Genomic DNA, 26,336 nt, shown 5'->3' with positions numbered 1-26,336 from the left:
CGCGTGCCCGGCCAGGCCAGTCGTGATGGTTCTCTCTGGTGGTTGCTTTGGGTAAGCATGTGATGCAAATCTGGCCAAGGAAACCTGAGGGCGAGTCAAGGCGGAACCTGAGGGGAAGTCAAGGCAGAAACCTGAGGGAAAGTCAAGGCAGAAACTGAGGGGAAGTCAAGGCGGAAACCTGAGGGGAAGTCAAGGCGGAAACTGAGGGGGAGTCAAGGCGGAAACTGAGAGGAAGTCAAGGCGGAAACCTGAGGGGAAGTCAAGGCGGAAACTGAGGGGAAGTCAAAGTGGAAACCTGAAGAGAAGTCAAGGTGGAAACTGAGGGGAAGTCAAGGCGGAAACCTGAGGGGAAATCAAGGTGGAAACTGAGGGGAAGTCAAGGCGGAAACTGAGAGGAAGTCAAGGTGGAAACCTGAGGGGAAGTCAAGGTGGAAACTGAGAGGAAGTCAAGGTGGAAACCTGAGGGGAAGTCAAGGCGGAAACTGAGAGGAAGTCAAGGTGGAAACCTGAGGGGAAGTCAAGGTGGAAACCTGAGGGGAGGTCAGGGTGGAAACTGAGGGGAAATCAAGGCATGAGGGCTTTGGGAGAGGCTTCCTTGTTCCCACAGCTCAAGTACAAGAGAGTCCCTCCTCATGCTCCAATGCAGCACCTAAAGCTGTGCCACACAGCCACAGGCTGAGGGCTGCAGGGCAGGTAGGGTAGGGCCTGAACGCTCCATGCCATCTTGGGACCACGGGATGAACCTACCCAGGAAACTCCCCCAAGGGCCCTCTCATTGTGTCAATAGTAGCTTTTCCTTACTAGGCAGCCCCATTCCCAATTGGGGTTTCTTGTTAATGCTGTGGAAAATGTCTCAACCAATCTACAGATGGTCTTTAAAAGTATAAATCAGATCATTTTACTCTCTGGCTTAAAATCCCCCACTGGCTTCTCATGGAATAAAACATCAGCTTCTCACCATCATCATGGGGCCCTGCCAGCCCAGCTCCTGACATCTCCAGTCTCACCTCTGACCACTGCCCCCAGAGGCCCCCTCCCTAATTCCGTGCTGCTCATTCCTGGCTTATGCCCATAGCAGCACCAACTGGTGAGGGAAAGGTCCTTCAAATTCATCCCTGACCCCTCTCTGCCAAGACCCAAGCCAGGCCATCAGGGCCAACACCTCACACTGACCTCCTCTCCTTCCAACAGTTGGACTCAGCTGAGCTCTCTGCCATGTTAATAAATACTCAGTGACCGAAGCTACAGAAGCAGAGGGAGGACACAGAGGGAGAACATAGTTTGGACATGGCTCACCCTTCCCTGGTGGGTCAGGGTCCTTAAGACCGAAGTTGGCAGGAACTCCATGGGCCCTGGGGGCAGCAGGCCCACCACTAGGCTCCAGAACCCCTCCTCAGGAGTTCATCCGAGCTGTGGTGCGTTCCAGAAGGTGGGATTGAGACAAAAAACAAATACACTTATAGAAGCTGTTTCCAAAACGGCGTGCTGATGCCTGTTTATGGAACGCAGCCATGACTTAGCATCCTCAGGAGACTGGATAATTAAACAGAAAAGAAGCTGCATTTACTCACACGAGACCTGATGGCTTCTCCCCTTTGCACACGTGAAGCCCAGTCCCCACTCAGAGAGGGCATGGCCTGGGCTGCAGGGTGGAGGTAAAGAGGGAGACACATCAGGGACAGCTCCCTGTCTGGCTTTTGCTGCTTGGACACATTCCAGCCCCTGTACAGTAGAGGACTGTGTCTGTCCCTCTTCCTCAGCTGAGGCTGTGGCACAAAAGTGCCACAGTTTAGAAATCCTCTTCTCATCTTATTCACTAAAGAGGACAGGAACATGCTTGTAATCTGCATTTCAGATCACACGCCTTGAGAAGGCTTAGCGACTATCAGTCGAGACAGAGGTGCCACCTCATATCTGTGTGTGGGTCCCTGGACCTCTACTCCCAGCTCACCTCATCGCAGGGAATGGCACTGTAGTATGCAAGAGGATGAAGCCAGGGGCACAGGAGGAAGTCATCCTGAACACCTTTCCCTTGCCCCTTTCACAGTTTCCAAGCCCCAGACCTTCCTCTTCTCCCATTTCCATAATCACCACCTGTCTCCCCTGAACCCCTGCCTCAGCCTCTTGGATGGTCTTGCCACATCCTCTCTTCTCTCCCAGTGGTCCATTATTCCCACAATAGCCACAGTGATCCTTTTAGCTTGCAAATGAGATCGCAGCCCTTCTTGGCCCAAAATCCTTCCCATCACTTTCCATTGCTTTAAATTAAAACTATTACATCTTCCCTTTAAGGAACCATGGCTCTGCCTGTTTCACCTGGCCGCCTTCCGCCTCTCTGCATCTGTACCATACACACCTGCCCTGTTCCCTGCACTTTGGCCACACTCGCCTTCTTCAGTTCTCAGAGCATGCTAAGCCCCATCCAACTTCAGGGCCTTTGCACAAGGTTTCTCTGACTAGAATGTCCTCCCCCTCATTCTTGGCCTGGTTTCTTCTCATTTTATAGATTGCTACTTAAATATCTCCTAGTCAGAAGTCTTCCACCACTACTCACCACTTTCATCTTTTTCTTTATCTATATATACATTTTGGGGGGCTTCCCAGGTAGCTCAGCTGGTAAAGAATCCACCTGCAATGCAGGAGACCCGGGTTTAATTCCTGGATTGGGAAGTTCCCTTGGAGAAGGGATAAGCTACCAACTCTAGTATCCTTGGGCTTCCTTGGTGGTTCAGATGGTAAAAAATCTGCCTGCAAGGCGGGAAACCTGGGTTCAATCCCTGGGTTGGGAAGATGCCCTGGAGGAGCGCATGGCAACCCACTCCACTATTCTTGCCTGAAGAATCCCCATGGACAGAGGAGCCTGGTGGGCTCTAGTCCATGGGGGTGCAAAGAGTTGGATGTGACTGAGTGACTAAGCACAGAACACCACATACAATTTTTAAATTGAAGTATAATTGATTTATCACGTATTTATTTCTGCTGTACAACAAAGTGATTCCATTTTACATATGTGTCATACAATATTTGTCTTCGTTTTTCTGACTTTCTTCACTTAATAGGATCATCTCTGGTTTCATCCATGTTGTTGCAAATGGCATTGTTTTGTTTTTACAGCTACGTAGTATTCCGTTGTATATATGTATCACATCTTCGTTATCCATTCATCGGTCAGGAGACAGGTTGTTTCCATGTCTTGTCTCTAGTGAATAAATGCTGTTGTGAACATAGCGCTGCATGTGTCTTTTTGAATTATAGTTATTATCCAGCCCAGAGTGGGGTTTCTGGATCATATGGTAATTCTATTTTTCATTTTCTGAGGAACTGCCATACTGTTTTCCACAGTGAATGCACCAACTTACATTCCCACAGTGTAGAAGGGTTCCCTTTTTCTCCACCCTCTCTCCAGCATCTGTTATTTGTAGACTTTGATGATGGTCATTCCGACCAGTGTGAGGTGGTGATACCTCACTTTAGTTTTGATTTGCATTTCTCTAATAGTGAAGCTGAGCATCTTATCATGTGCCTATTGGCCATCTGCATGTCTTCCCTGGAGAAGTGTCTGCTAAGGTCTTCTGTCCATTTTTCAGTAGGGTTATTTGATTTTTGTTGTTGAGTTATATGAGCTGTTTATATATTTTGGAATATACTAACCCTTGTCACTCACATCATTTGCAAATATTTTCTTCCATTGTGTGCATTGTCTTTTCATTTTGTTCATGGACCCCTTTGCTGTTCAAAAGCTTTTAAGTTTGATGAGGTCCCATTTGTTTATTTTACTTTTATTTCTCTTGCCTTGGGAGACTGGCCTAAGAACACATTGGTATAATTTATGTCAGAGAACGTTTTGCCTATGTTCTCTTCTAGGAGTTCTATGGTGTCATATCTAATGTTTAAGTCTTTAAGCCATTTTGAGTTTATTTTTGTGTATAATGAGAGGGTGTGTTCTAGCTTCATTGATTGATTTACATTCAGTTGTCCAACTTTCCCAGCCCCACTTGCTGAAGAGACTTTTTCCTGTTGTATATTCCTGCCTCCTTTGTCAAAGAGTAATTGACCATAGAGTATGAGTTTATTTCTGGGTTTCTCTCTATTCTGTTCCACTGATCCATATGTTTGCTTTTGTGCCAATAACACACGATTTTGATTACTGTAGATCTGTAGTATTGTCTGAAGTCTAGGAGGACTATGCCTCCTGCTTTGTTCTTTTTCTTCAGGGTTGCTTTGGCAACTCTGGGTCTTTTATGATTCCAAATGAATTTTAGGATAATTTGTTCTAGTTCTGTGAAAAATGTTGTAGGTAATTTGATAGGGGTTGCATTAAATCTGTGGGTCACTTTGGGTGCTATGGCCTTTTAAATAACATTCTTCCAATCCAAGAGCATGGGTTGTCTCTCCACTGCTTTGAATCATCCTCAATTTCCTGCATTAATATTTTGTAATTCTCAGCATAGTCTTTTACCTCCTTAGATTTATTCCTAAATATTTATTGTGGGGGTTACAATTTTAGAAGGTATTGTTTTTTACAATTCTCTTTCTGATGTTTAATTGTTGGTGTAAAGAAAGGCAACTGACTTCCATATGTTTCTTGTATCCTTGTATCCTGCTGAATCTTTTATCAGATCTAGTCATTTCTGTGTGGAGTCTAGGATTTTCTATACATAGTATCAGATCATCTGTATAAAATAAGAATTTTACCTTTTCCCTTTCAACTTGGATACATTTTACTTCTTTTTCCTGTCTTCCCATCCTGTGTTGAATAGAAGAGGTGAGAGTGGGCATCCTTGTCTTGTTCTGAATTTTAGCAGAAACATTTTCAGCTTCTCACCATTGGGTATTATATTGGCTACGGGTTTATCATAAATAGTTTTATTATATTGAGATATGTTCCCTCTGTAGCCATTTTGTAAGAATTTTTATCATTAACTGAATGTTGAATTTTGTCAAATGTTTTTTCTGCATCTGTTGAGATGATCATGCGGTTTTTTTCTTTTTCTATGTGGTGTATCACATTGATTGATTTGTGTATGTTAAACCATCCTTGTGAACCTGGGATGAATCCCATTTGATCATGGTGTATGATCATTTTATGTCTTGTTGAATTTGGTTTGCTAATATTTTATTGAGAATTTTTGCATCTATATTCAATGAAGATGAAATGAAAGTGAAAGTCGCTCAGTCGTGTCCAACTCTTTGCAACCCATGGACTATACAGTCCATGGGATTCTCCAGGCCAGAATACTGGAGTGGGTAGCCATTCCCTTCTCCGGGGGATCTTCCCAGACCAGGGATCAAACCCAGGTCTCCCGCATTGCAGGCAGATTCTTTACCAGCCGAGCTACCAGGGAAGTCCTGGTGGTGTCTCTTTTGGTGGTGTCTTCAGCTGGTTTTGGTATCAGGGTGGGAGTGGCTTCATAGAATGTCTTTGGGAGTGTTCCTTCCCTTCAGTTTTTTGTAAGAGCTTGAAAAGGATCACTATAAGTTCTTCTTTGTATGTCTGGTAGAATTTGCCAGTGAAGCTATCAGGTCCTGGACTTTTATCTGTAGGGAGCTTTTTAATTGCAGATTCTATTTCTCTTCCAGTGATTGGTCTGTTCAAATTATGTTTCTTCTTATTCAGTTTTGGTGGGCTATATGTTTCTAGAACCTTGTCCATTTCTTCTAGGTTGTCAAATTTGCTGGCATAGAATTAATTGTTCATAGTATTCCCTAATTATTTTTTGTATTTCTATAATATCAGTTGTTATGCCTCCTTTTTCATTTCTTATTTTGTTTATTTGGATCCCTTTCTTTTCTTCTTGGTGAACCTGGCCAGAGATTTGTCCATCTTATTTATCCTTTTTAAAAAGCTTTAAAAGCTCTTGGTTTTTATTAATTTTATATTTTTTTCAGACAAATTGAGTTTTTATTTATTTTTTTTAAGTTTTTTATTTTTTAAATTTTAAAATCTTTAATTCTTACATGCATTCCCAAACATGAACCCCCCTCCCACCTCCCTCCCCATAACATCTCTCTGGGTCATCCCCATGCACCAGCCCCAAGCATGCTGTATCCTGCGTCAGACAGACTGGCGATTTAATTCTTACATGATAGTATACATGTTAGAATGCCATTCTCCCACATCATCCCACCCTCTCCCTTAATCCCTACTTTATTTCCTATCTGATCTTTATTATCTCCTTCCTTCTGCTGGCTTTAGGTTTTTTTTTTTAATGATTTATTTACTTTTTTTTCATCAATTCTTTTTTTTTTAATTTTTTATTTTTTTATTTTAAAATCTTTAATTCTTACATGTGTTCCCAAACATGCACCCCCCTCCCACCTCCCTCCCCATAACATCTCTGTGGGTTTAAAGTTTTCTTTGTTCTTCTTTTTCTAATTCGTTTAGACGGTGGGTTAGGTTGTTTATTTCAGATTTTTCTTTTTTTTATTTTATTTTTAGTTTTACTTTATTTTACTTTACAATACTGTATTGGTTTTGCCATACATTGACATGAATCCACCACGGGTGTATCCAAGCTCCCAATCCTGAATCCCCCTCCCACCTCCCACCCCATACCATCTCCTTGTTTCTTAAAGAAGGCCTGTATCATCATTAACTTCCCTCTAAAAGCCGCTTTTGCTGAATCCCATAGATAACGTATGGTTGTGTTTTCATTGTCATTTGCTTTAGGTATTGTTTAATTTCTTCTTTGGTTTCATCTTTGATACACTGGTTTTTCAGTAGCATGTTGTTTAATCTCCATGTAATTGCTTTTTCTTTCCTTTTCTGTGGGTGATTTCTAGTTTTATGTCATTATAGTTAAGAAAGATGCTTGAGATAACACTCTTAAATTTGTTGAGGTTTGTTTTGTGCCCTAGCATATGGGCAATCCTAGAGAATGTTCTGTGTGCACTTGAAAGGAATTTGTATTCTGGGTTGTTTTTTTTTTATGTAATGTTCTGAAAATATCAATTATGTCTAACTGTTCTATTACATTAACATCATTTAGGATCTCTGTTGCTTTATTGATTTTCTGTCTAGAAGATCTGTCTATTGATGTGGGTGGAGTGTTAAAGTCTGGTATTGTATTCTCATCAGTTTATCTCTTTATGTCTGTTAATATTTGTTTTATGTATTTGGGTGCTCCTATATAGGTGCATAGGCTTCCCAGGGGGTGCAGTGGTAAAGAATCTGCTTACCAGTGCAGGAGCTGCGGAAAATGTGGGTTCAGTCCCTGGGTTAGGAAGATCCCCTGGAGAAGGAAATGGCAACCCATTCCAGTATTCTTGCCTGGACAAGAATTGACAAAGGAGTCTGCTGGGATACAGTCCATGGGATCACAAAGAGTCAGATATGACCGAGCAATACACACACACACACACACACACACACACACACACACTCCTCCCCTACATATCATGATTTTGATGTTTTCTTTTACATCTTTATGTTCATCCTTTTGCTGTTCATTGTGGTTATCTTCACTTTCACAGAAATTTTTTTTAATTTAATTTTTTTTATTTTTTTAAAAAATTTTTAAAAATTTTTTAATATGCGTACTGGTTTATTTAAATGATTTTCTTTATAATTGTGATTTTCTCCTTTCTATAGATTCTTACATCTTTTCTATTTAGAGAAGACCTTTCAATATTTTCTTTTAGATAGATTTTTTGTTGCTGTAGTCTTTGTTTTTGCTTGTCTGAGAAATTCTTTATCTCTCCTTCTCTTCTAAATGGGTAAAGTATCCTAGACTGCAGATTTTTCCCTTTCAGCACTTTGACTATATCTTGCCACTCCCTTCTGACCTGCAACATTTCCATAGGGAAATCAGCTGACATCATTCTAGGGGTTCTCTTGTAATTAACTCTTTGTTTTTTCTCTTGCTGCCTTTAGAATCCTCTCTTTATCTTTAACTTTTGCCATTTTTACTATAATATGTCTCAGTGTGGGTCTGTTTGGGTTTATCTTTTTGGGGACCCTCTGAACTTCCTATACCTTCATATCTGTTTCCTTCTTTAGGTTTGGAAAGTTTTCAGCCATAATTTCTTCAAAAACATTTTCAATCACCTTTCCTCTTTCTTCCCCTTTTGGGATCCCTGTCATGCATAGATTGTCATGCTTTATATTATCTCATAGGCCTCTTGTATTGCTTTCTTTTTTTGTTTGTTTGGCTTTCTGTCTGCTGTCCTGATTAGGTGATTTCTGTTATTTTGTCTTCCAGGTCACTTATTTGTTTTTCTGTGCTATTCATTTTGCTCTTCATTGCCTTTAGCTCAGCTTTTGTTTCTGCCAATGAATTTTCTAATTTTTCTTGGTTCTTCTTTATAGTTTCCAGTTCCTTTTTACAATACTCTGCAGTTCTTTTGCTAGCCTTTCTTAATTCCTTTAATAGTTTCGTTATCTCCTTTTTGAAATTGGTGTTTGTTAGACTGATGAGATCTGTTTCATTGTTCTTTAGGGGAATGCTCTTAGTCTTTTAACTGAGAGTTCTTCTGTGTCTTCATTTTACTTGTATTTCTCTTACTTTGTGGGTTTAGGAGAAACAGTTATCTACTTGGTCTTAGAGGGCTATTTATATGTGTAGCTTGTATGGGTTTAATATATGTGGTGTGAGGCCTGTTTTTAGTATTGATGCCTGTAGCTTCTTTCCTCAATGTGTGCTGGTCATTATCCATTTGACAGGGGATGTGCAAATGCAGCAGCTGGTTCCTAGTCCTGGGGTTCACAGGGGCAGTGGCAGCTCAGGCATGCCCCCAGAGTCGTGCTGGGAGCAGAGGTATCTCCTGCACTCCTGGAGTCTGCAAGGACAGAGGCAGAAGCTCACAACCACTCATGGTCAGCAGGCAACAGCTGTGGCTCACAACCACCCCTGGGGACTGTGCAGGCAGTGTCCTGCCATCTGTGAGCATGTGCAAAGGGAAAAGGCTACAGTCCAGGGCCTTCCCCTCCCCTAATGCATCCCCGAAACAATGGCAACTGGCCACTAAGGCAACCTCGGTTTCCTCTTCACACACCCTCAGTTGCAGTCACACAGGATTCCAGCCTCCCTAAACTGTTTCCACATAGCCTATCCCAGTCCTCACTCTGCTTCATCTCCAAAGCTCTAGTTCCAGCCTCCAAGAAGACTGTCTAGGGCCATGGTTGCACATCGCAGGCTGGGGAGTGCAGGACAGCAGCACTGACCCTCTGTGTATTCCTCCCTCTGCTCTGGCTGCCACGAACTGGCTGCTGCATTTTCCTCTGAGGCTCTGAAGCTCCCCTTCTGTCCCAGCTGATCTCCCCTCCCGTGAGGGGGCTTCCCAGGGTACAGGAACATTTCCTCTTTCACAGCTCCCTCCCAGGGGCACAGGTCTCACCCCAATTCCTTTTTTCCCTTTTCTCCCACCCAGTCACATGAAGGTTTTCTTGCCCTTTCCGCAGTCTGAGGTCTTCTGCCAGCTTACAGTAGAGATTCTGTGAGAATCGCTCCTCATGTAGACATATTTTTGCTGTTTGTGGGAGGAGATGAGCTTCACGTCCTACTACTCCACCAGCTTGATCCTGAATGTCTCCACTTGCGTCTTGATAGGGTTCCCCTGCTTTTCTCTCTCTCAGTATCTTGTTCCTTCCACCCACAGAGCATATTATATTGTGTAATTTATTTACACATTCTCTCCCATCCTGCCCTTAGATGCCACCTCCCTTGGGCACAAAGTTTGGACTGTAATAGTAAAAGCAGTGGAAACAGCTATGGGATGAGAGAATGAGATCCCTGGACAGATGCCCTAGGGATTGAAACAGAAGTTAGGTCTCCTCTTGTCAGAGAATTAGCAGAGGCTTCCTGACCCAAATGCCTCACCCTCCCAAAGGTCCCTTCCACATCTCATTACAATTTCTTCCATGGAAGTAAATTAACTTATATTTCTTCCTCTTGGGGTAGGGGATGGTATATTAGATAATCAACACCAGATGCTATAGAAACCGTAAATCTCAGTGGCATAATGCAGTAAAGACTGACTTCTCACCTTTATCAGGTCTGATAGGGTTATGCAGCTCTCCTCCAGCAGCAACTAGGAGGCTATGTTCTTTGTTCTCACAAAACACCTGGCCATACAGTCTCCATGGAAGGAACAAGCGAGCGTGGATGATAACTGCATGTTCTCCAGAGTACCAGAACCAAAAGGATGGATAGATGTATGGATGGATAGATGGATGAATGGGTGGAGGAGGAGAAAGAGAGATCTATTATAAGGAATTGGCTCACATGATTTTAGAGGCTGAGAAGTCCCAAGATCTGCAGTCAGTAAGCACGAGCCCGAGGAGAGCCAATGTTATAAGTTTCAGTCTGAAAACTAGCAATCTCAAGACTCAGGAAGAGATAATAAGGGCTTCCCTGGTGGCTCAGTGGTAAAGAATCTGTCTGCAATGCAGGGGGGACAGGTTCGATCCTTGGGTTGGGAATATCCCCTGGAAGAGGAAATGGTAACCACTCCAGTATTCTTTCCTCAAAAATCCCATGGACAGAGGAGCCTGGCGGGCTACAGTACATGGGTTTGCAAAGAGTTGGACATGACTGAAGCAACTGAGCATGCACTCTCTGAAGGGGAGAAAAGGCCTGTGTCCCCTCTTGAAGACAGTCAAGAAAAGAACTCTTTATCTTACTCAGACTTTTTGGCTTATTCAGGTCTTCAGTTGACTGGATGAGGCCCATGGACACTAAGGAAGGCAATCTGCTTTACTCAGTCCGCTGATTCAGATGTTCATCTCATCCAGAAACAGTCTCATAGATACACCAGAATAATGTTTGACCAACTCTCTGTGCACCCCCTGGGCCAGTCAGGTTGATCCATAAAATTAACCATCATAATGAGTGCTTGTGAAGCCAGACATGTTCATACACTTTTAGTCAGAACCTGTTGTATATCTACATCCTGGCTCCAGGAGGGGCTGGGGAATAGTCTTAATGAGTGCTCAGGGACTGGAAAATGAATTAGCATCTGGGAACACATAGCGTGGCACCCTCATGCTAGTCAGATAAAAGTTGCCTGCTCATCTCCACCAACAACTTGTCCAAGAGATTCTAGATCCAGTCTGACATCTGTATGAATTTTTGCAAATTCTGAGTAGCTAGTATATAATTGCATAAGATAATACAGTCTTTTCCCTACAGTCACCAAAAAACAACTCTGGGTTGAACAGAGGTGCTCCCATCCCTTTGGGAGCAGACTCATCAGGGAATGGGAAATACATAGACTGGCTGGCCTGACTGAGGCTCCCCCAGGCACAGAGACCAACCAGGGAGGGACCACCTAGCCCGTTGACCAGGAGGCTCCGGGCTTTTCACCTCGGCACCAACCCTGTTCTTCCACTGATGCCTCTGCTGCCTGCCACACCCATGGCACCCAGAGCACCCTGAGACAGTGGCGTCACAGTCTTTGGATGCTGAGCTCAGCTCTTGCCTCTCCTCACCTGCCCACAGCAGTCACCTTGAGGTTTAGTTTTCCCAAATTTGAAAGGGTTCATCGGCCAGAAGAGGCAAGACAACCCTGAGCTCGGAGAATGCCCAGGTGACCTGGCTCCTGCACGGGTACTCCCTGCCTTGCAAACAAAGAGAAGGCTATGCCAGACCTGGGCTCCTTGGGAGCAAGACATGAGTTAGCCTTCCACATCCACCCCTGCAGGACCCACCACTGGGCACATGGGGAGCTCCACCAAAAGAGGCTGATCAGGCTCTGCAGGAACCAGGGCTCTGCACCGGGGTCTGTGGACAGGCTCAGGGGTGTGCTCTCCCTCCAGGTGACACTTCTCTCCCTGCTTAGCCAGGAGTCCCAGGTTAGCAGGATCTGGGCATGATCTGCTTTCTGGTATATTCCCACTGTATCCTAGTACCTAGGAAAGTACTCAATATATAATTGTTGAATGAACACTGCCCTAACTGTTTACTTGCTTAACATTACTTATTAAGTGCTTTTATGTGCTAGGAACTGTGCTAGGTGCTGGGATACAAAAGAAATAAAAGAGAGATGGTCTGTCTTCATGCAGCTTGTAAAGGTGTCTGTTTATATCAGAGAGCAGAACTTAATAACTAAACTGCAAAAATGCTTGAAGAAACCCCAAACAACATAAGTCAATTGAGAAAGTAAATTACCCCCCAGATCTGGAGGTAATTAACTAGTAAATTTATTACCCTCCCCCAAATGAAGCATGCCAGAGGGAATCCAACAGTGACACAAAAATGGAATCTTATTATACATAAAGAAACGGGAAATTCTGAAGGAGTGCAAGTCAAACTGGTCTAGGCCTCCTGCCCAGGCTGGACATGCCCCAGTGCTCAAAACATGCAGGTTGAGATGAAGGACCACATGTTCGCAGCCTCCCACCCGTACAGTTTCAGTAGACGTTTGAAGGGAGCCCAGAAAGGCAGGTTCTGGTGGAGGGGGCCAGGGGAGTCACAAAGCAACCCCATCACCTCCCCACAGCAGCCCTGCCCTGTACTTGCCAGGGGGGGCTATCAGGTCCAGGCAGTTAGACATTGCCTGCCTCCTACTTGGTCAGATGGCCTTAGGCAACACACACTCTACCCTGGTTCCTACCCCACTCCCCATCTCACAGCGTGGCCCTGGTCACAGGAATGAGACCAGATTAGTAGAGACTGTCCAGAGAAGGCAATGGCACCCCACTCCAGTGCTCTTGCCTGGAAAATCCCACGGATGGAGGAGCCTGGTAGGCTACAGTCCATGGGGTCGCCAAGAGTCGGACACGACTGAACGACTTCACTTTCACTCTTCACTTTCATGCATTGGAGAAGGAAATGGCAACCCACTCCAGTGTTCTTCCCTGGAGAATCCCAGGGACAGGGAAGCCTGGTGGGCTGCCGTCTATGGGGTCACACAGAGTCAAACACAACTGAAGTGACTTAGCAGCAGCAGTAGAGACTGTCACATGGGGCCGCACCTGCTTTGGCACCTCCCAGGCCACTGGTGGGAAGGGTGTTCCCCCAAGGCACGGGAGAAGCACATTTCTTGTTGGAAGTGAACAGTGTGAAAAGAGGCCACCTCTGGTAGGTCTCTGAGCACCTGGTCTGGGGTCTCTCTCCAGGCCTCCCTGGTTCCCAGCCAGCCCCCGAGCCCAAGTTTGCCCTGAGACAAGCTCAGTCCACACAGGGATGTGGGAGCCAGTAGACTGAGCTTCGGACAGAGTCTTTCCACCAAGAGCATCATTTGAAAAATGGCAAATGTCCAGGTAGGAATGTGTTCCATTAGTGCATTTCTAGCATAAGAAAACTAACTCCAACTTGACAGGAATTTGAGAAATTTAATTTCTATTGCTGTGAAGCAACAGAAGCCTGCTTGAGAGGGTGCTGATGGGTTTATGAGTGTCTCATCGAGTTCAAGTCAGTGTGAGAAATAGTGCCTGAGATTAAGGGAAAGCTGTAATAGGAACTAAAACCCAATTCTCCCGTGACTCAAATTTTATGGCCTCCTGCTTCCAGGAAGGGTGCTTGTTTACTTGCTCGTGGTGGGCCCATTAATCCCCCATACCGCCCCGTCTTTCCAAGCTCCAAGGAGCACCGAGGGCATATGTATGGGGAGGGAAGTGAGGGCTGTGTCTGGAAAACCAAGGGCATTGCCACTGTGGCTTGAAGGGCCTTGAGAGCCAGGGACGTGTCTCCCAGGACTGCACCTGAAGCCTCCCTGCCTTGTGCCAGGCACTGTGCTAGTTACCAGAGGGTCAGACAGCCCTGGGGGGACCCCCACCACCATGCAGCCTGCTGAGTGTGATCTCGGGTGTCTCAGCCTGCGTCAGCTCGAAGCAGAGTCTCAGCTCCCTGACCAGAGATTGAAGCCAGGCTGAGGCAGTTAGAGTGTCAAATCCTAGTCACTAGACCACCAGGGACAGTGGCCAGTGAATAGTTCTGCTTTGGAGAAAGGGATTATGAAGAGGTGGAAAGAAGTGAAACAAGTAAAGCATTTATTAGGAGGAAAAAAGTAAGTGTGGATATACACTAGTGGGCTCAGAGAAAGAATCATGGCTTTGGGGTAGTTTAAATCACTTATACCAGGCAGGTCTTCCAGTTTCCCCTGGCCAATCATCTTGCTTTGCCTGGCTCTGAGTCCACGTTTGGTCTGATTCAGCACTGCCAACCATGTGCATACACATCTCTTAGCCAGAATGGATTCCAGGGCAAGGGCTTCTGGGAAATTGACGAAACATATTATGGTCTGGAGCCCCCTCCCTTCTCTGACCTCTGAGGAACCTTTCTGTGCATGTGTAGTTTGGGAGAGCTCATTGACTTCAATAATGAGAAACCTGTGATATCTCTTTCATCCGAGCAGGACTCAGCTCCTCCTCACTCCTGCCATCATCTTCATCATGGAGCATCTGTCCACAGGGGACAGGTTCCAGCTGCTCAGCCTGGGCCCCATCTATCTCCTGCCTCAAGTGAAGCAGGAAGGTCTCTCTTGTGCTGAGCAACCCACATTGACTTTGGTAGTTATGGCAATGCTACCTGAGCCGCCTCCTCCCACGAGGAATAAGGGGAAGCTGACTAATGTCCAAAGGCTTAGCCTATAGGGAGACAGATGTCCCAAGCTGTGAGGAACCCCCATCTCCCTTGCCCTCCTCCAATTGCCTACCACCTGGCAGCCTGCCAGTGTGGCTCTTACAGCAAGGACATCATCTCTCTGTGGGCACCTCTGCCAACAGTGCTGGGCAAGCTCCCCAGTCCAGCCCTCTCTTTCTAGAGACCCTAGACTCTTTCTACAGAGGTCTTCTCACCCCGGACCTGACTAGAGCCCCCAGCCCAGCCCTCTTTCACTGCCCCCAATGTACTCTGGGCACAAGGCAGGTCTTGTTGCTCGGTGCCCCAGAAACCTATGGACACTTCCCACAGAGTGGCCAGGAACCACAGATGGTCAGCACCATGGGTGCAGCAAAGCCACAGTCAAGAGTTGGAAGGAACCCTTGCTGGCCCTTCCACAGGCTGCTCCCTGGAGGGCTGCAGTGTGGCTTCTCCACCTCCCTCTCCAATGACTCTTGACCCCACCGGAGCAGAGTTCAGGTCCAGGCACATCTGAGTCCCCTCATCTACAGGTGTGCCCGGGCAGTGGTGAGCTTCAGCCCACAGTAGTTCAGTCAGTGTGTTCACTGAACACATATGAGGACCATCTCCACAAATCCCAGGCTTCTTGGCCCTCCTCCGGTCCCCATCACAATGGGAAACGTAAGAGGGTTGTGGGGTCCCCTCAGCGGGTCCACAGCACCACCACAAAGCCCTCCACTATTACTCTGTAGTGAGCAGGCATGTAGTCGTGCGTGCATGCTAAGTCACTTTAATCATGTCTGACTCTTTGCTACCCTATGGACTATAGCTAGCCAGGCTCCGCAGTCCATGGGATTCTCCAGGCAGAAATACTGGAGTTGGTTGCCATGCCCTCCTCCAAGGGATCTTCCTGACCCAAAGATCAAATCCGCCTCTCTTACATCTCCAACACTGGCAGATGGTTTCTTTCCCGCTAGTGCCACTCAGCAGGTTGGGAGTAGGTGCAATAACTGAGATCACATTTCCTTCTGATGACTCTCATTGTCTTCACAACACAGCTCCACCCATCTTCCCATTATCATCTTTCACCATGCCTAGGCTTCCAGATGGGGCTGTGAAGGGATGGAGGGAACCAAAGAGGACCTCTTTGTGTGTCTTCAGTGGCCACAGGGTATTGATCTGCCCAGTACACCCTGTTTGGCATGACATTTGACCCCACCTCTAACCACCCAGCACCTGGTCCAGAGGTGGTCACATGGCCCAGGGCTGTGGATCAGTCAGTCCTGTGACTGCAGAGCACTTCATCTCCTATGTTTCATCTCTTCATGAAAGAACATAGGAGATGAGTCTGAGTAATCGGAGTTTAGTCCATGCTTTTTTGCAGGGCCCTTAGGAAAGATTTGGGCCCTTTCTCCAGGATCCCACATACAGGGACAATGTGAGCATGAAGCCACCCCTGGACTCCTTGCAGCCATGCAGAGAGTGCCGTTGTCAAGGGCCCTGGATGCTTGCAGTCTCCTCCACCCCTGAGCTTTCCCAATTACAGGCATGAAGATCAACCCCTTTCTTTTCTCTTTTCCTAAGTGTGTTGAGCATTTCAGAGAATTTCTGTTACTTAAGCCTGAAAAAGTCATGACAGGTTCACCAGGACAACGTTCAATCTTCTTCACCCAATGTCTGTCTAAGTTTCCCCTTATGTGAAGACTGCAGGGTCGCAGAAACATCCCATGAGGTCATCCTAGAGACTGGGCTAAGGGTCTCAGAATAGACAAGTAGAAGGTGCCAAGTAGGCACAAGCTTAGGCCCCAAACCACAGTGAGATGGGAGCCAGCAGGTACCATTGAGTCACCTGGGAAACTATGGGGAAGGTCAGGGACTGTTCTCAATGTGTGACGAATCTGGGGGTGATGGGGAGCTGCTGGTAGCTTCTGAGCAGAGCCATGATATACCTTGTCCTCCAAGTGGTGACCAGGACACTCAGGGACGTCAGGGACAAAATGGGGGTTGGAGGAGGCGGTGACCACATAGGAGGTTCTCGAGGACCTGTATGGAGAGGAAGGGAGGGCTCAGGGAACATCAGGAGGGAACCCCTGGGGGCTTGGCATCTGTTTGTGCTGCCCCTTGAGGCATCATTTGTACCATCACGGCAAGTGGGCAGGGAACAGAGGCAGATGGTGCTGGGGAAGCAGCAATCAGGCACTGGCAGGACAAAGGAGGATGACAGGGACGTCTGCTCAGAACCATGCACGCAGAGTCCAGAGCCTAAAAATTGGCCAGGCTCCCAGAGCCCTCCCAGACCTCAGCCTTCCATGACTCAGCTGGGGACCAGGGATGGGAAGGGACCTGCCCAAGGCTACCTGGGGCTCTCCAGCAGCTCCCGGGGCCAGGTGTCCAGAGCCACAGCCCCACATCTGCCCGGTTCACTCGAGCCCCAACCTGGGAGGCTGCCTCATGTTTCCCTCGCTGGGAAATCACCCTGGGAGATCACTTAGCAGGGAAGTGGGGCCTGCCATGGAACACGTGTTAAACGGTAAAACACTGGCAATGAGGAGCAGTTTGTTGGCCATAAATCTCTCTAGAATTTTTAAAGGACCTAGGGAATATTGACATGAACTAAATCTAATAAAACATTCATTTAATTAAACTTTAAATGATCCAAATATTTGCTGTTTGGTTAATATTTGTGTAGCTGACATGAGCAGAATTATGATGGTTTTGTCAGTATTCACGCATTCTAATTTTGCCTGAGTCTTTCCTGTGAAATCGCACATCTTCAGACATACAAATGCCTTGGGGCACGCTCAGGAAAAATGTGGGAAGCAGCCGTCCCAGCAGCGGATGGTGCACAGGCTTCCCACTTGGGTTCGTTTGCTTGTTTGTTTTCAGCCCTGTGCTACAGGTTCCTCCAGACATTTTTCTACAACTGTTAAAACACAACTTTGTGTTTCTGAGTGTAGAGGGAGGCATACGGCTGACTGTCCTCTGCCACCTCTGGTCCCCACTGCAGGGCCCCCTGGTTGCCCTGCCCACAGGCACCCTCAGCAGGGATCAGCACGACTATGCTCCTGGCCTGGGCACTCTCAGCCCAGTGGAGTCCAGAGTCCCATGCTTCCCAACAGTTCTGCCTCCCAAGCCTCCTCTGGCACAGTCAGGCTCAGGTCTGAGAGTCCGACGCCATCCTCAAGTACAGAGGCACAGAGCACACCATGGCCCAGCCATGAACCGTCGGGCCCCTCCACACCACCCAGGATCAAGGGGGCTCTGGCAGATGAATGCAGACCCTGGCTCTCTGCCGCGTCCGTGTGGTCACTCTAGGTGCGGAGGTGCGCCAGCCGGGTGAGGGAGGTTTCAGCCTCCTCTTCGAGCCTCCTTGGTTCCCCTCACCTGCATACTAGCAGGCAAGTTCTCTGCCCTTCCCGCTGTGTCCCTCCCTATTCCCCTGGGGACAAGGGGGCTTTCCACACTCCTTCCCACTTTCATAGAGCCTTGAGGCTCATCTCAGGAGGGACAACGGTCTCCTCTGTACTTGGGCACGGAGCTAAACAATGTTAGTAAATCCCTCTCCCAGTCTCTGCCCCTCTGAATGTCTGAAACCTGGGTCCTGCTACAGGGGGGTTAGTGCCTTCTCTGCCCTGAGCAATAAGCCTCATGACTCAGAGGTGGGAGGGCAGCAAGTTGAACATGATTTAAGAGGGAGCTTGAAATGCATCACTTTAGTGTTTATAAAATATTATGCCGTTTGCATCTGCATCAATCACTCGGTGCTTATCTTTTCCTCATGTGGCTCCTTCACCAGGAGTCCCATTTTTCCTTTGTGTGATTGTCCCCTCTCCACTGGCCTGTTGCCTTTTCTTCCCTCTGTATTTCTGTTTCCTTCATTTTTCATTCAGCCATCCAACGAGCACTGATTAAGCACCTAGTGTATATCTTGTTCATCTTTGTGGGCCCAGGGCTGGGCCATGAGTGTTTGTAGCTGGGGGAAGGGCTTTGCTGCCCAGGACTGGACTGGTCTCTACTGCACCAGCTCTCACTGCACCTGCTCTGCGACGTGTGGCACCTGTGATGGATTTTGCTCCCCTTCTCCACCGCCCCCCTCCTCCTGACACACACATACTAGCAAGAGAGTGTGAGCCTAGGTGTGCTGCCTGGTCACAGCTCAAACGTGTCCCACTAAGTCACAGAGCTCAGGTCCCAACTCTGGGCCTTGCTCCGCACCTGTCAGGGCCCCCCAGGTCCTAGCACCCTTTGCTGGCATCCCAGAATCAACCCAGGCCCCCAGAGCCAGCACGCCTCCCTCTGCCTGCGCTGCCTCTCCAAACTGCCCAAGAAGATAGGAGGGAAGGGCAGTAGGGAGGCCATGCAGTCAGCAAAGCTAGCGACTCCCCACTCCAAACCTTATCCCATTTTGGCATTTGAGTAGCCTGAGTTTGATTTTTTTCATTAACCCTGAGAATTCTGAAAGGCCTGTGATTCTGAAAGGGAGATAATTTAGACCCTCCCCATTTGCCTGACAAGTAATTAGTCTTAATGCCAGTTATCAAGTGTGAAGTGGCAAGGATTAGTCATTTGTGCAGCCCAAATTACACTTCAAAAAAAATAAAGGCTGCAGTGCATGGTCGCTGAACAGAAACCCAAATCCAAGTTCACAAGCTCCTTAGGCAGCAGCAAACCTTCAAAGGTCAGCCAGTTCTCTCCCCAGACTACAGACAGTGCAACCTTTAATTTGCCCCCAGGTGGGCGAGAAATCTGTCGGCCCAGCCAGCGGACCTTGACTGCACTTGGCAAGGCCCAGACTCCATGGGGCCTGGTGAGTGCAGGGCGGGGCTGGCGCATCTGGCTCCCCAGTTTCAGCGGGGCAGCCCCATGGCCCCAGCAAGCCCACCTCCCTGGCTTCACTCATAGATCCACAGCCCTGAAAGTTCCCCTGCGCTAACTATGGTTCCGGACCTGATGTGACTCACAGAGCCCTTGGAGTGTTTGATAAAAGTCGTGGCCCCTCTCCCAGGAATTGTGTCTATCTGTCCATTTAGCCAGCCCACTGTGGATAATGCTTCTGATCCCTGAAGTTCCTGGGCCCTTGACCTGCAGTAGATCCCCTTGGCCACATCCTTTCGAGTAGAGACTTCACCCACGTGGACCTGCAGCTGACAGCATCTCCTTTCCCTGCAGAGGTGGTGCAGCTCAGCCTCGCCCCCGAGGAGCGGGTCAGTGTGGCCACAGTGACCGTGGGACTGAGCACGGTGCTGACCTGCGCCGTCCGCGGAGACCTGCGGCCACCCATCGTCTGGAAGCGCAACGGGCTGGCCCTAAACTTCCTGGATTTGGAAGACATCAATGTAAGTCACCAGGCTCTGTCTGAGCTCTGCCCCACCGCCTGGGGAGGCCAGCTGTGTGAGATGCCTTGTGGGAGCTGCAGGGCCAGAGGGCTTTCTTTTCATATCCCCAATTGGTGCCATCCAGCCTGGTGTCTGGAGTTATCAGTCCCACCTTGTGCAGAGAATAGGATGGGTGGATGGTGTCTGCAAACTTCCAGCCAGGCCCAGAATAAGGTGACTACTGGGGGGAGGTCTGGTAGGTGGGGCAAGAGGTTCCCGGGAAGGGGAGAGCATCTGGCTTGTGGGTGGAGATGCTCTCTCTCTCCCGGGGGAGTCTCTAGATCCTGAAGCTGGGAAGGGCACAGACAGCTGGACACTGGGGAGAGGGCACCCCCTGTGGAGGGCAGAGGTGACCTCTGGGATGCTTGACTGGAAGGCAGGGGCAGGGGGCGAGGTAAAAGAAACCGAGATCAGACCAGAGGGACCTGCCCAGAGGTCTTGTTTGCTGGGCAAGGAGTATGGATGTGATGAGTTGAGAGGAAAAAGAGAGTTCCCGTGTCGTCACAGCCCAATGTGAGCAATGGGGGGTCTCCTGGGCTCTGAGGGCCCCAGGCAGTGTGCACTGGGGTCCCAACATCACCCCACTCTGCCGCTATGATTGGACAGTTTCTTAAATGGATCCTCAGTGAATTAATCAATTAGAAAAGCAACGTTAGTGGTGCCTCCCTTCTGTGGGCCTTGAGGAATAGAAGGATTGAAGAGTATGCACTGGCCCTGGTTTGGCACGGGGCGGGGGGCGAGGGGGTGGTGGTTTCCCAGGAGTTCACGTGAGACGATGGAGTAATGTCACCCACGAAGGGTGCTGCCAGGATGGTCTATAGGTCTTGAGCTACAGTGACAGGAATTCAAGTTTCAGGCAGAGACAAGCAGCCCTGGTCTCCTTGGCTCAGGACAGGCCAACCCAGAATGGGCCACTTGGCCCCAAGACGGAAGACCTGTGGAGTCAGTGGTCAGTTCACACTAGCAGCTGTAAGGTGGGGGTTAAGGTGCCGAGGCAGAGAGAACTGGCCTGGGCCATGCGACCCCATGAGTTGGACTAGCACAAAGGGCCAGGGTGTACCCCAAAAAGAGACCAATCGGAACTGCTTGGTTGGAGCACCACTCCAGCCATCATCCCTGCCCTGCACTGGAGTGACCCATCACATCAGATAGTGAGCTCCCCATCCCTAGAGGCATACAAGCTCAGGGTCATGGTAAACAGTGCTGCGAGGAACAAGAAGGCAGCTAAACCCCATGGCCTTAAAGATGTCATCCAGCTCTGAGACTGCTTTGTGGAAAGAGAGGGTAATAGAAATCACAAAGCTGGGACTCCGCTACTCTCTGGGTCCCTGTGATGCACACTGAAGACAGTTGGGGAAGCAGATGAGAAGCGGGGGTCACTCTGGAGTCCAGCCCTGCGCAGGGCTGGGTAGAAGTGCCCTTCCCCCACCTTTGTCACACCAGGCAAGATGGTTTCCTTGCAGTTTCCCCTCTATAGTGAGCACGGACAGCATCCACCCACCTCTGAATGTCAGTGCCATCACAAGCCTGGTTGCTTGCTGGTCAGATGCTCAGTGGGCAGAGTTCTTCCCCTGAGCCTAAGATGCCCAGGGTTGTCTGAGATCTTAGCAAGGAAGGCAGTGTCCTGCTTGTGAAGACTGGGGTGTGTATGTCTGTGCATGTGCAGGTTATGTGTGTTGATGAGGTGCACGTTCGTGCGTGCAAACCTCTCAGGGTGGGTTGTCAGCGTTTAACCATGATTGGCCAGTGGTGATTAATTCAGAACTAGGTCAGGCCTGCCTGTGTCTGAACGTCCATGTGCATTGCTTGATGCTCTATTTAAAGACAGTAGAAATAAAGGCAGAGGCAGAGCTCCTTTTAATGCACTTGCCATCAGTTAATTAAATTACTTTGAGTGTCTTTCCCCTCCCTGGAACATGCCTCCAGCACCAACTCAATTGCATTTCTGCTTTTCACAGAGAGGTTAGCAATTTGGGTAATTGTGGTGCAACTGGAGATTAATGGCCTCTCGTTACCTCCCAGGAAACCCTTGCTCCTCTGGGCAAGTGAGCAGCCCGCGAGCAAGCAGGGCCCTGTGCTTCTGAGAAACCCCCAAGTGAGGGCGCAGGGCAGTGCTAGCCCCACAGGGGTCCTGGCTTGATACATGCAAACACACACACAACACACTCACACACACACAGACACATATACATACACACACATGTATAGCTGCCTTCAAGAGAGGAGAGAGACAGCACAGCCTTACTCATGAAGGGCACAGGCTCCAGGGTCAAAGGGGCCTGGGTTTAAGTCTCAGCTCTACCACTTCCTGGCTTAGCGACCCTGGAAATGGCATTTGACTTCTCTAAGCCTCAGTTTCCTCTTCTGTGGAAAGGGGATGAATAATAGATCCTGTCTCATAGGGCTATAATGAGGATTAAAAGACACATGAAGTTCTTAGCACATAATGTCCATGCTATTATGCTCTCATTTTCATTATTTCTAGTATTACTACTTCTCCCACCAGACAGCACTTTCAACCCCTTGCAGCCTGAGTCCCCAACCAGCAGTCAGCATGGTCTGGTGAGGCCCCTGTCAGGCAGATGTGACTCTGGGATGGTCTCTGCTGCCTGTCATCACCTTGATTCAGGTCAGCCTTGATTCATCCAGGGGGAGACACTGACCAGCACCTCCAGTGGGTCCAGGGCCTCCCTGGGTGAGCCATACACCTGCTCTGAGCCTGAGGGGCAGCAGAGATGAGGTTGTCCTCCTTGAGAGGGCATTTTCAGGCTGAGCATGTTGGCAGGGGGGCACCCCACCCAGTGACTGGCACACAGCAGGGGTTCATTAAGCACAGCCCTGCTCTGGAAGGTGAGGGAAATAGCCATAGAAGGAAATTAGGCTGGATCAGGGCAAGGCTGGGTCATCAGGATACACAGGGCATTCCTGAAGCAAGACGGGTGACAGGAGAACAGTCCAGGGGGCTACCCTGGTAGAGCAAAGATCAGGGATCAGCCTGTGGCATCTCAGCACCTACCCCATCCTGCCGTAGTCAGAGATGAAACACAACACGATCACAGGACTTGTAATGAGCAACTGGCTCCGAAATGCTGCACTGACAGGGAAAGCTGATCAGCTTACAAAACCCAAGGCGGGGAGATTAGAGAGCACACAGAGGTGTGGGCCTCCTTTCTTTGTCATTTGTATGAGACATCTTGATTGGCAACAAAATATTAATCACTTTTTCACTACTCTCTTAATGAGAAGCTTTCATGGGCAACAAAATATTAATTTGTCTTGTCTTATCTGTTAAGAATTCCGTTAATGAATTCGGTCACAGAGCTATTACAGAATGCCATGCTAATGACACATGTAATTAAACTTCTCTGACTTGCCAACATCAAGGAGGCCCCAAGCATCAGAATAATATTTGCTCAGAAAGTAAATGTACCCGTTTAGCCCGGAGCCGCGCAAGGAGGAACCCCTCAGATTCCCCAGTGAGCGATGTCGCTGTCAGGAGCAGGCAGGAGTCGCCAGTGTGTACATGGTTTTCCAGACAGCACAAGTGAGGAAGCCTCCTCTGGATTCACTTACGAGTGACAAGCCCAGTGCCAGCATAGAGTAAAGACACTCTCCCTGGCTTCGAGGGGACAGCACAGCACAGTGTAGCAGGTCCTAGGGACCTGGTGTTCCCCGCCCCCCCAAAGAATGCCTGAGCCCTGCCCCCAGCAAGACATCTCAGTCTCACAGCAGCCCGGACCATGAGGGGCCCTGACTCAGCTGCAACCAGAAAAACAAACCCCCCGAGCAGAAGGCAGCACTGGGTACTAGGAGTGCAAAGGCCTCCCAGACAGGCGCCCCCAGCTGGGGTGGGAATCTGCCCCGCTCCCGGCAGTGGGTCTCCAGATTATGATACCTCCTTCTGTTTGCATGACAGTTTCTATGCGTGCACTATCTCCGGAGCTCACAAAGGGTGGCCTGTAATTTGTTTATTTCCCAGCCAACTGCTGGGATCTCTACAGGAGCAGCTGTGGGTCTGGCAGCTTCAGACCTAGTCCTGTGCCCCCCACCTCAACCCTCAAGGACTCAGGGCCATGGCTCCAGCTCAGAAGGTGCCCTGGTCTCGGGCCAGGCTGCTGGCCAGGAGGGCACCTACGCTGGTGTGCCAGGGTGACCCTGCACCTCTCAGCACCATCCCCAGCCCCGTGGACCTGTGGTCAGCCCGCCCAGCCTCTGTCCTGCTCTGCTCAGACAGCACAGGGCCACGTGGGAGAAGGGTACCCCCATCATCCCAGGGGGCCACAACCAGAGCCTGTCGGAGGAGCTTTTGCTAGGAAAGGACTCTGCCTTAGGAGGCAGTAAGATGCCCTCACCACAGGTACCAAAGCAGGAAGAGGATCAAACGGGTCCCCTTTGAGGGCTCTCTGGGCCCTGGGGTCATGTAGTGCTGTGATAAGGAAATCACCTGAGTGACAGAGCCCTGTGGGATATGAGTCCTGCATAGGAGCCAGGAAGCTCCCTTTTTCGCCGGACAACAGAGCCTCAATCTTCCTTGTCTCATAAGGGCTCAGAGCCAGTCTTCAGTCCGGGGTGGGGCCCATCTCAGCAGCAGATCCATACACTCACCTAGCTGGGCCTGCACACTGGGTGTTCTTCAGGGTTGGGGGAGGCTGCCCCACTATCCGCAGAAGCAGGGCCCATCCCGGCCTCAGCGCCCTGCCCAGACCACACAGCAGCTACTCAGGAAGGGAAGGGACCGTCCCCAAACCCAGTCTGCACCCCCTGCTCCAACAATATCACCTGCCCTCGCCATGTAACTGTCTTCCTCACTGTCCTTTATGTCCCTAGGGACAGGGGCTGCCCATGAGGGGAGCAGAAGCAGGGAGAAGACATCCCTAAAGTCCCAGAAATTAGCTGATCCCCAAATCCTTGCTAGTGTTAACACAGGTATTTCTACCATCAGTACCAAGATGCTGCTGTGTCTGGGGGGCCGGTCTCCGTGATAGTCCATTCAGAAGCATCATCTCATTTAATCCTCATCACAACCCTATGAGGCAAGTAGAATTCTGTCACTCGGGTTTCAGGAACTTACCGGAGCCTGCAGCCAACCTGCACACCCCAGTTAGAGCTTCATGGGTTCCTTGCTCTTAGGACAATAGCATCTAGCACCCAGCATTGCCAGGGTCTCACTCTGGGGCAGCTGAACCTACCTTCTGCTCTAGCAGTAATAGCTACAGTACCTGAGCCCCAGTGGATGTGTCCACTCTGGGTGCAGCCGTGTGTCTGGTGCCCCAGGTCTCATTAGCTGCTGGCTTCTGCCGCAGCAAAGAGAAGGCAGAAAGCTCTTAGACCAGCACATGGAGTTGTTTGGCCAAGATATTCTCAGGGAGAGGAAACATTTTTCTATTGTATTCTTCTTTAAAAAAAAAAGCTCACAACAAACCCTAGTATACTGCAAATGACTTGAAAGAGCCACTCTTTTTTGTTGGTTTTTTTCTTTCACCAAATCTCCCTATTTGGGGCTTTCAAATGTCGACAGGCAGAGTACAGTGATAAAAGCAGAAAAACAAAACCCATTAGAAGAAAGTATTTGTGGCAGTGTTTGAAGGATGTGTTAAAAGGTTCACTTTTTTCCCATGCCTAAATGGTGTAAAACCATGAACAAATAACTCTAATGAAGCATACGCTCTCAGCCAGCTCTTCTTTGGAAGTGAGTTATTAAAAAGACCAAAAGAGAATGATTTAGGAGCTCATGACTCATTTAATTTTTATTGTCTTTATATGAACCAGTCATGAATCCGTTGTAAAAAGATGAGAGGCGTTTGATTAGCATGGAGAGCTGTTTGCAACATGCTAGACGGTGGTTGTAGGTTCTGCATTAAAATAATCTCATTAAACGCTTGGGTACATTTTGTTTTAAGATCTTGGAAAACACTCTACTTGAAGCATTCAAAGGCTTTGGCCAGTTCTCTCCAGCTCCTGTCAAATAAACCCTGGTTACGGATGCACCTCCAGTTCTTTTGAGCTTTGGATGAGCTCAAACCACTAGGAGGATTGGCCAAAGCTCTCCTAGAGACAGAGCTTGGCCCATGGTACAACAGCTTGTAGAGCTCATGGGGGACTCTGCCCTTCCAGGTACCTCATCTGGCCTTAGCTTTCTCAGTGGCCTCCTCAGGGTCACCCCTCATTCTCATTCTTAGTGACCATTTCTGGCCCCATCTCAAAGGGACAGGGCTCCTCAAGAAGGTTCTGATCCAGCTTCTAGACCCTAAATGCAGAGCTCCAAGCCCCATGCCGGGAGCTCACGTTCAGGCTGCTTTTAGGCTTTGCATCTGCAAACAACACTGCAGTGAGCATCTTTATACATACCTCTTTGCACATTTCTCTAAGTAGTTGTTTAAGTTCTTAGAAGTGGAGTAACTCCATCGAGGGTGGACACATTTTCTGTTTTGATGGATGTTGCCAAATCTCCCTACAAAAA

At 48.5% G+C, this 26,336-nt stretch overlaps 1 protein-coding gene across 5 annotated transcripts in view; it reads left to right on the top strand.

Moving 5' to 3' along the window:
- The window catches only part of FSTL4 (follistatin like 4), a 739,698-nt gene that overhangs the window by 661,834 nt on the left and 51,528 nt on the right, over positions 1-26,336 (top strand). For all 5 annotated transcript variants that reach the window (XM_069592040.1, XM_069592042.1, XM_069592041.1 and 2 more), the window contains one exon: positions 19,671-19,837. In XM_069592040.1, coding sequence (XP_069448141.1) covers positions 19,671-19,837 — 167 coding nt within the window. The remainder of the gene's footprint in view (positions 1-19,670; positions 19,838-26,336) is intronic.

This window comes from Ovis canadensis, chromosome 5 (genome assembly GCF_042477335.2).
Source record: "Ovis canadensis isolate MfBH-ARS-UI-01 breed Bighorn chromosome 5, ARS-UI_OviCan_v2, whole genome shotgun sequence".
In the NCBI taxonomy this organism is placed as follows: domain Eukaryota; kingdom Metazoa; phylum Chordata; class Mammalia; order Artiodactyla; family Bovidae; genus Ovis; species Ovis canadensis.
This window is presented reverse-complemented; position numbering and strand designations above follow the sequence as displayed.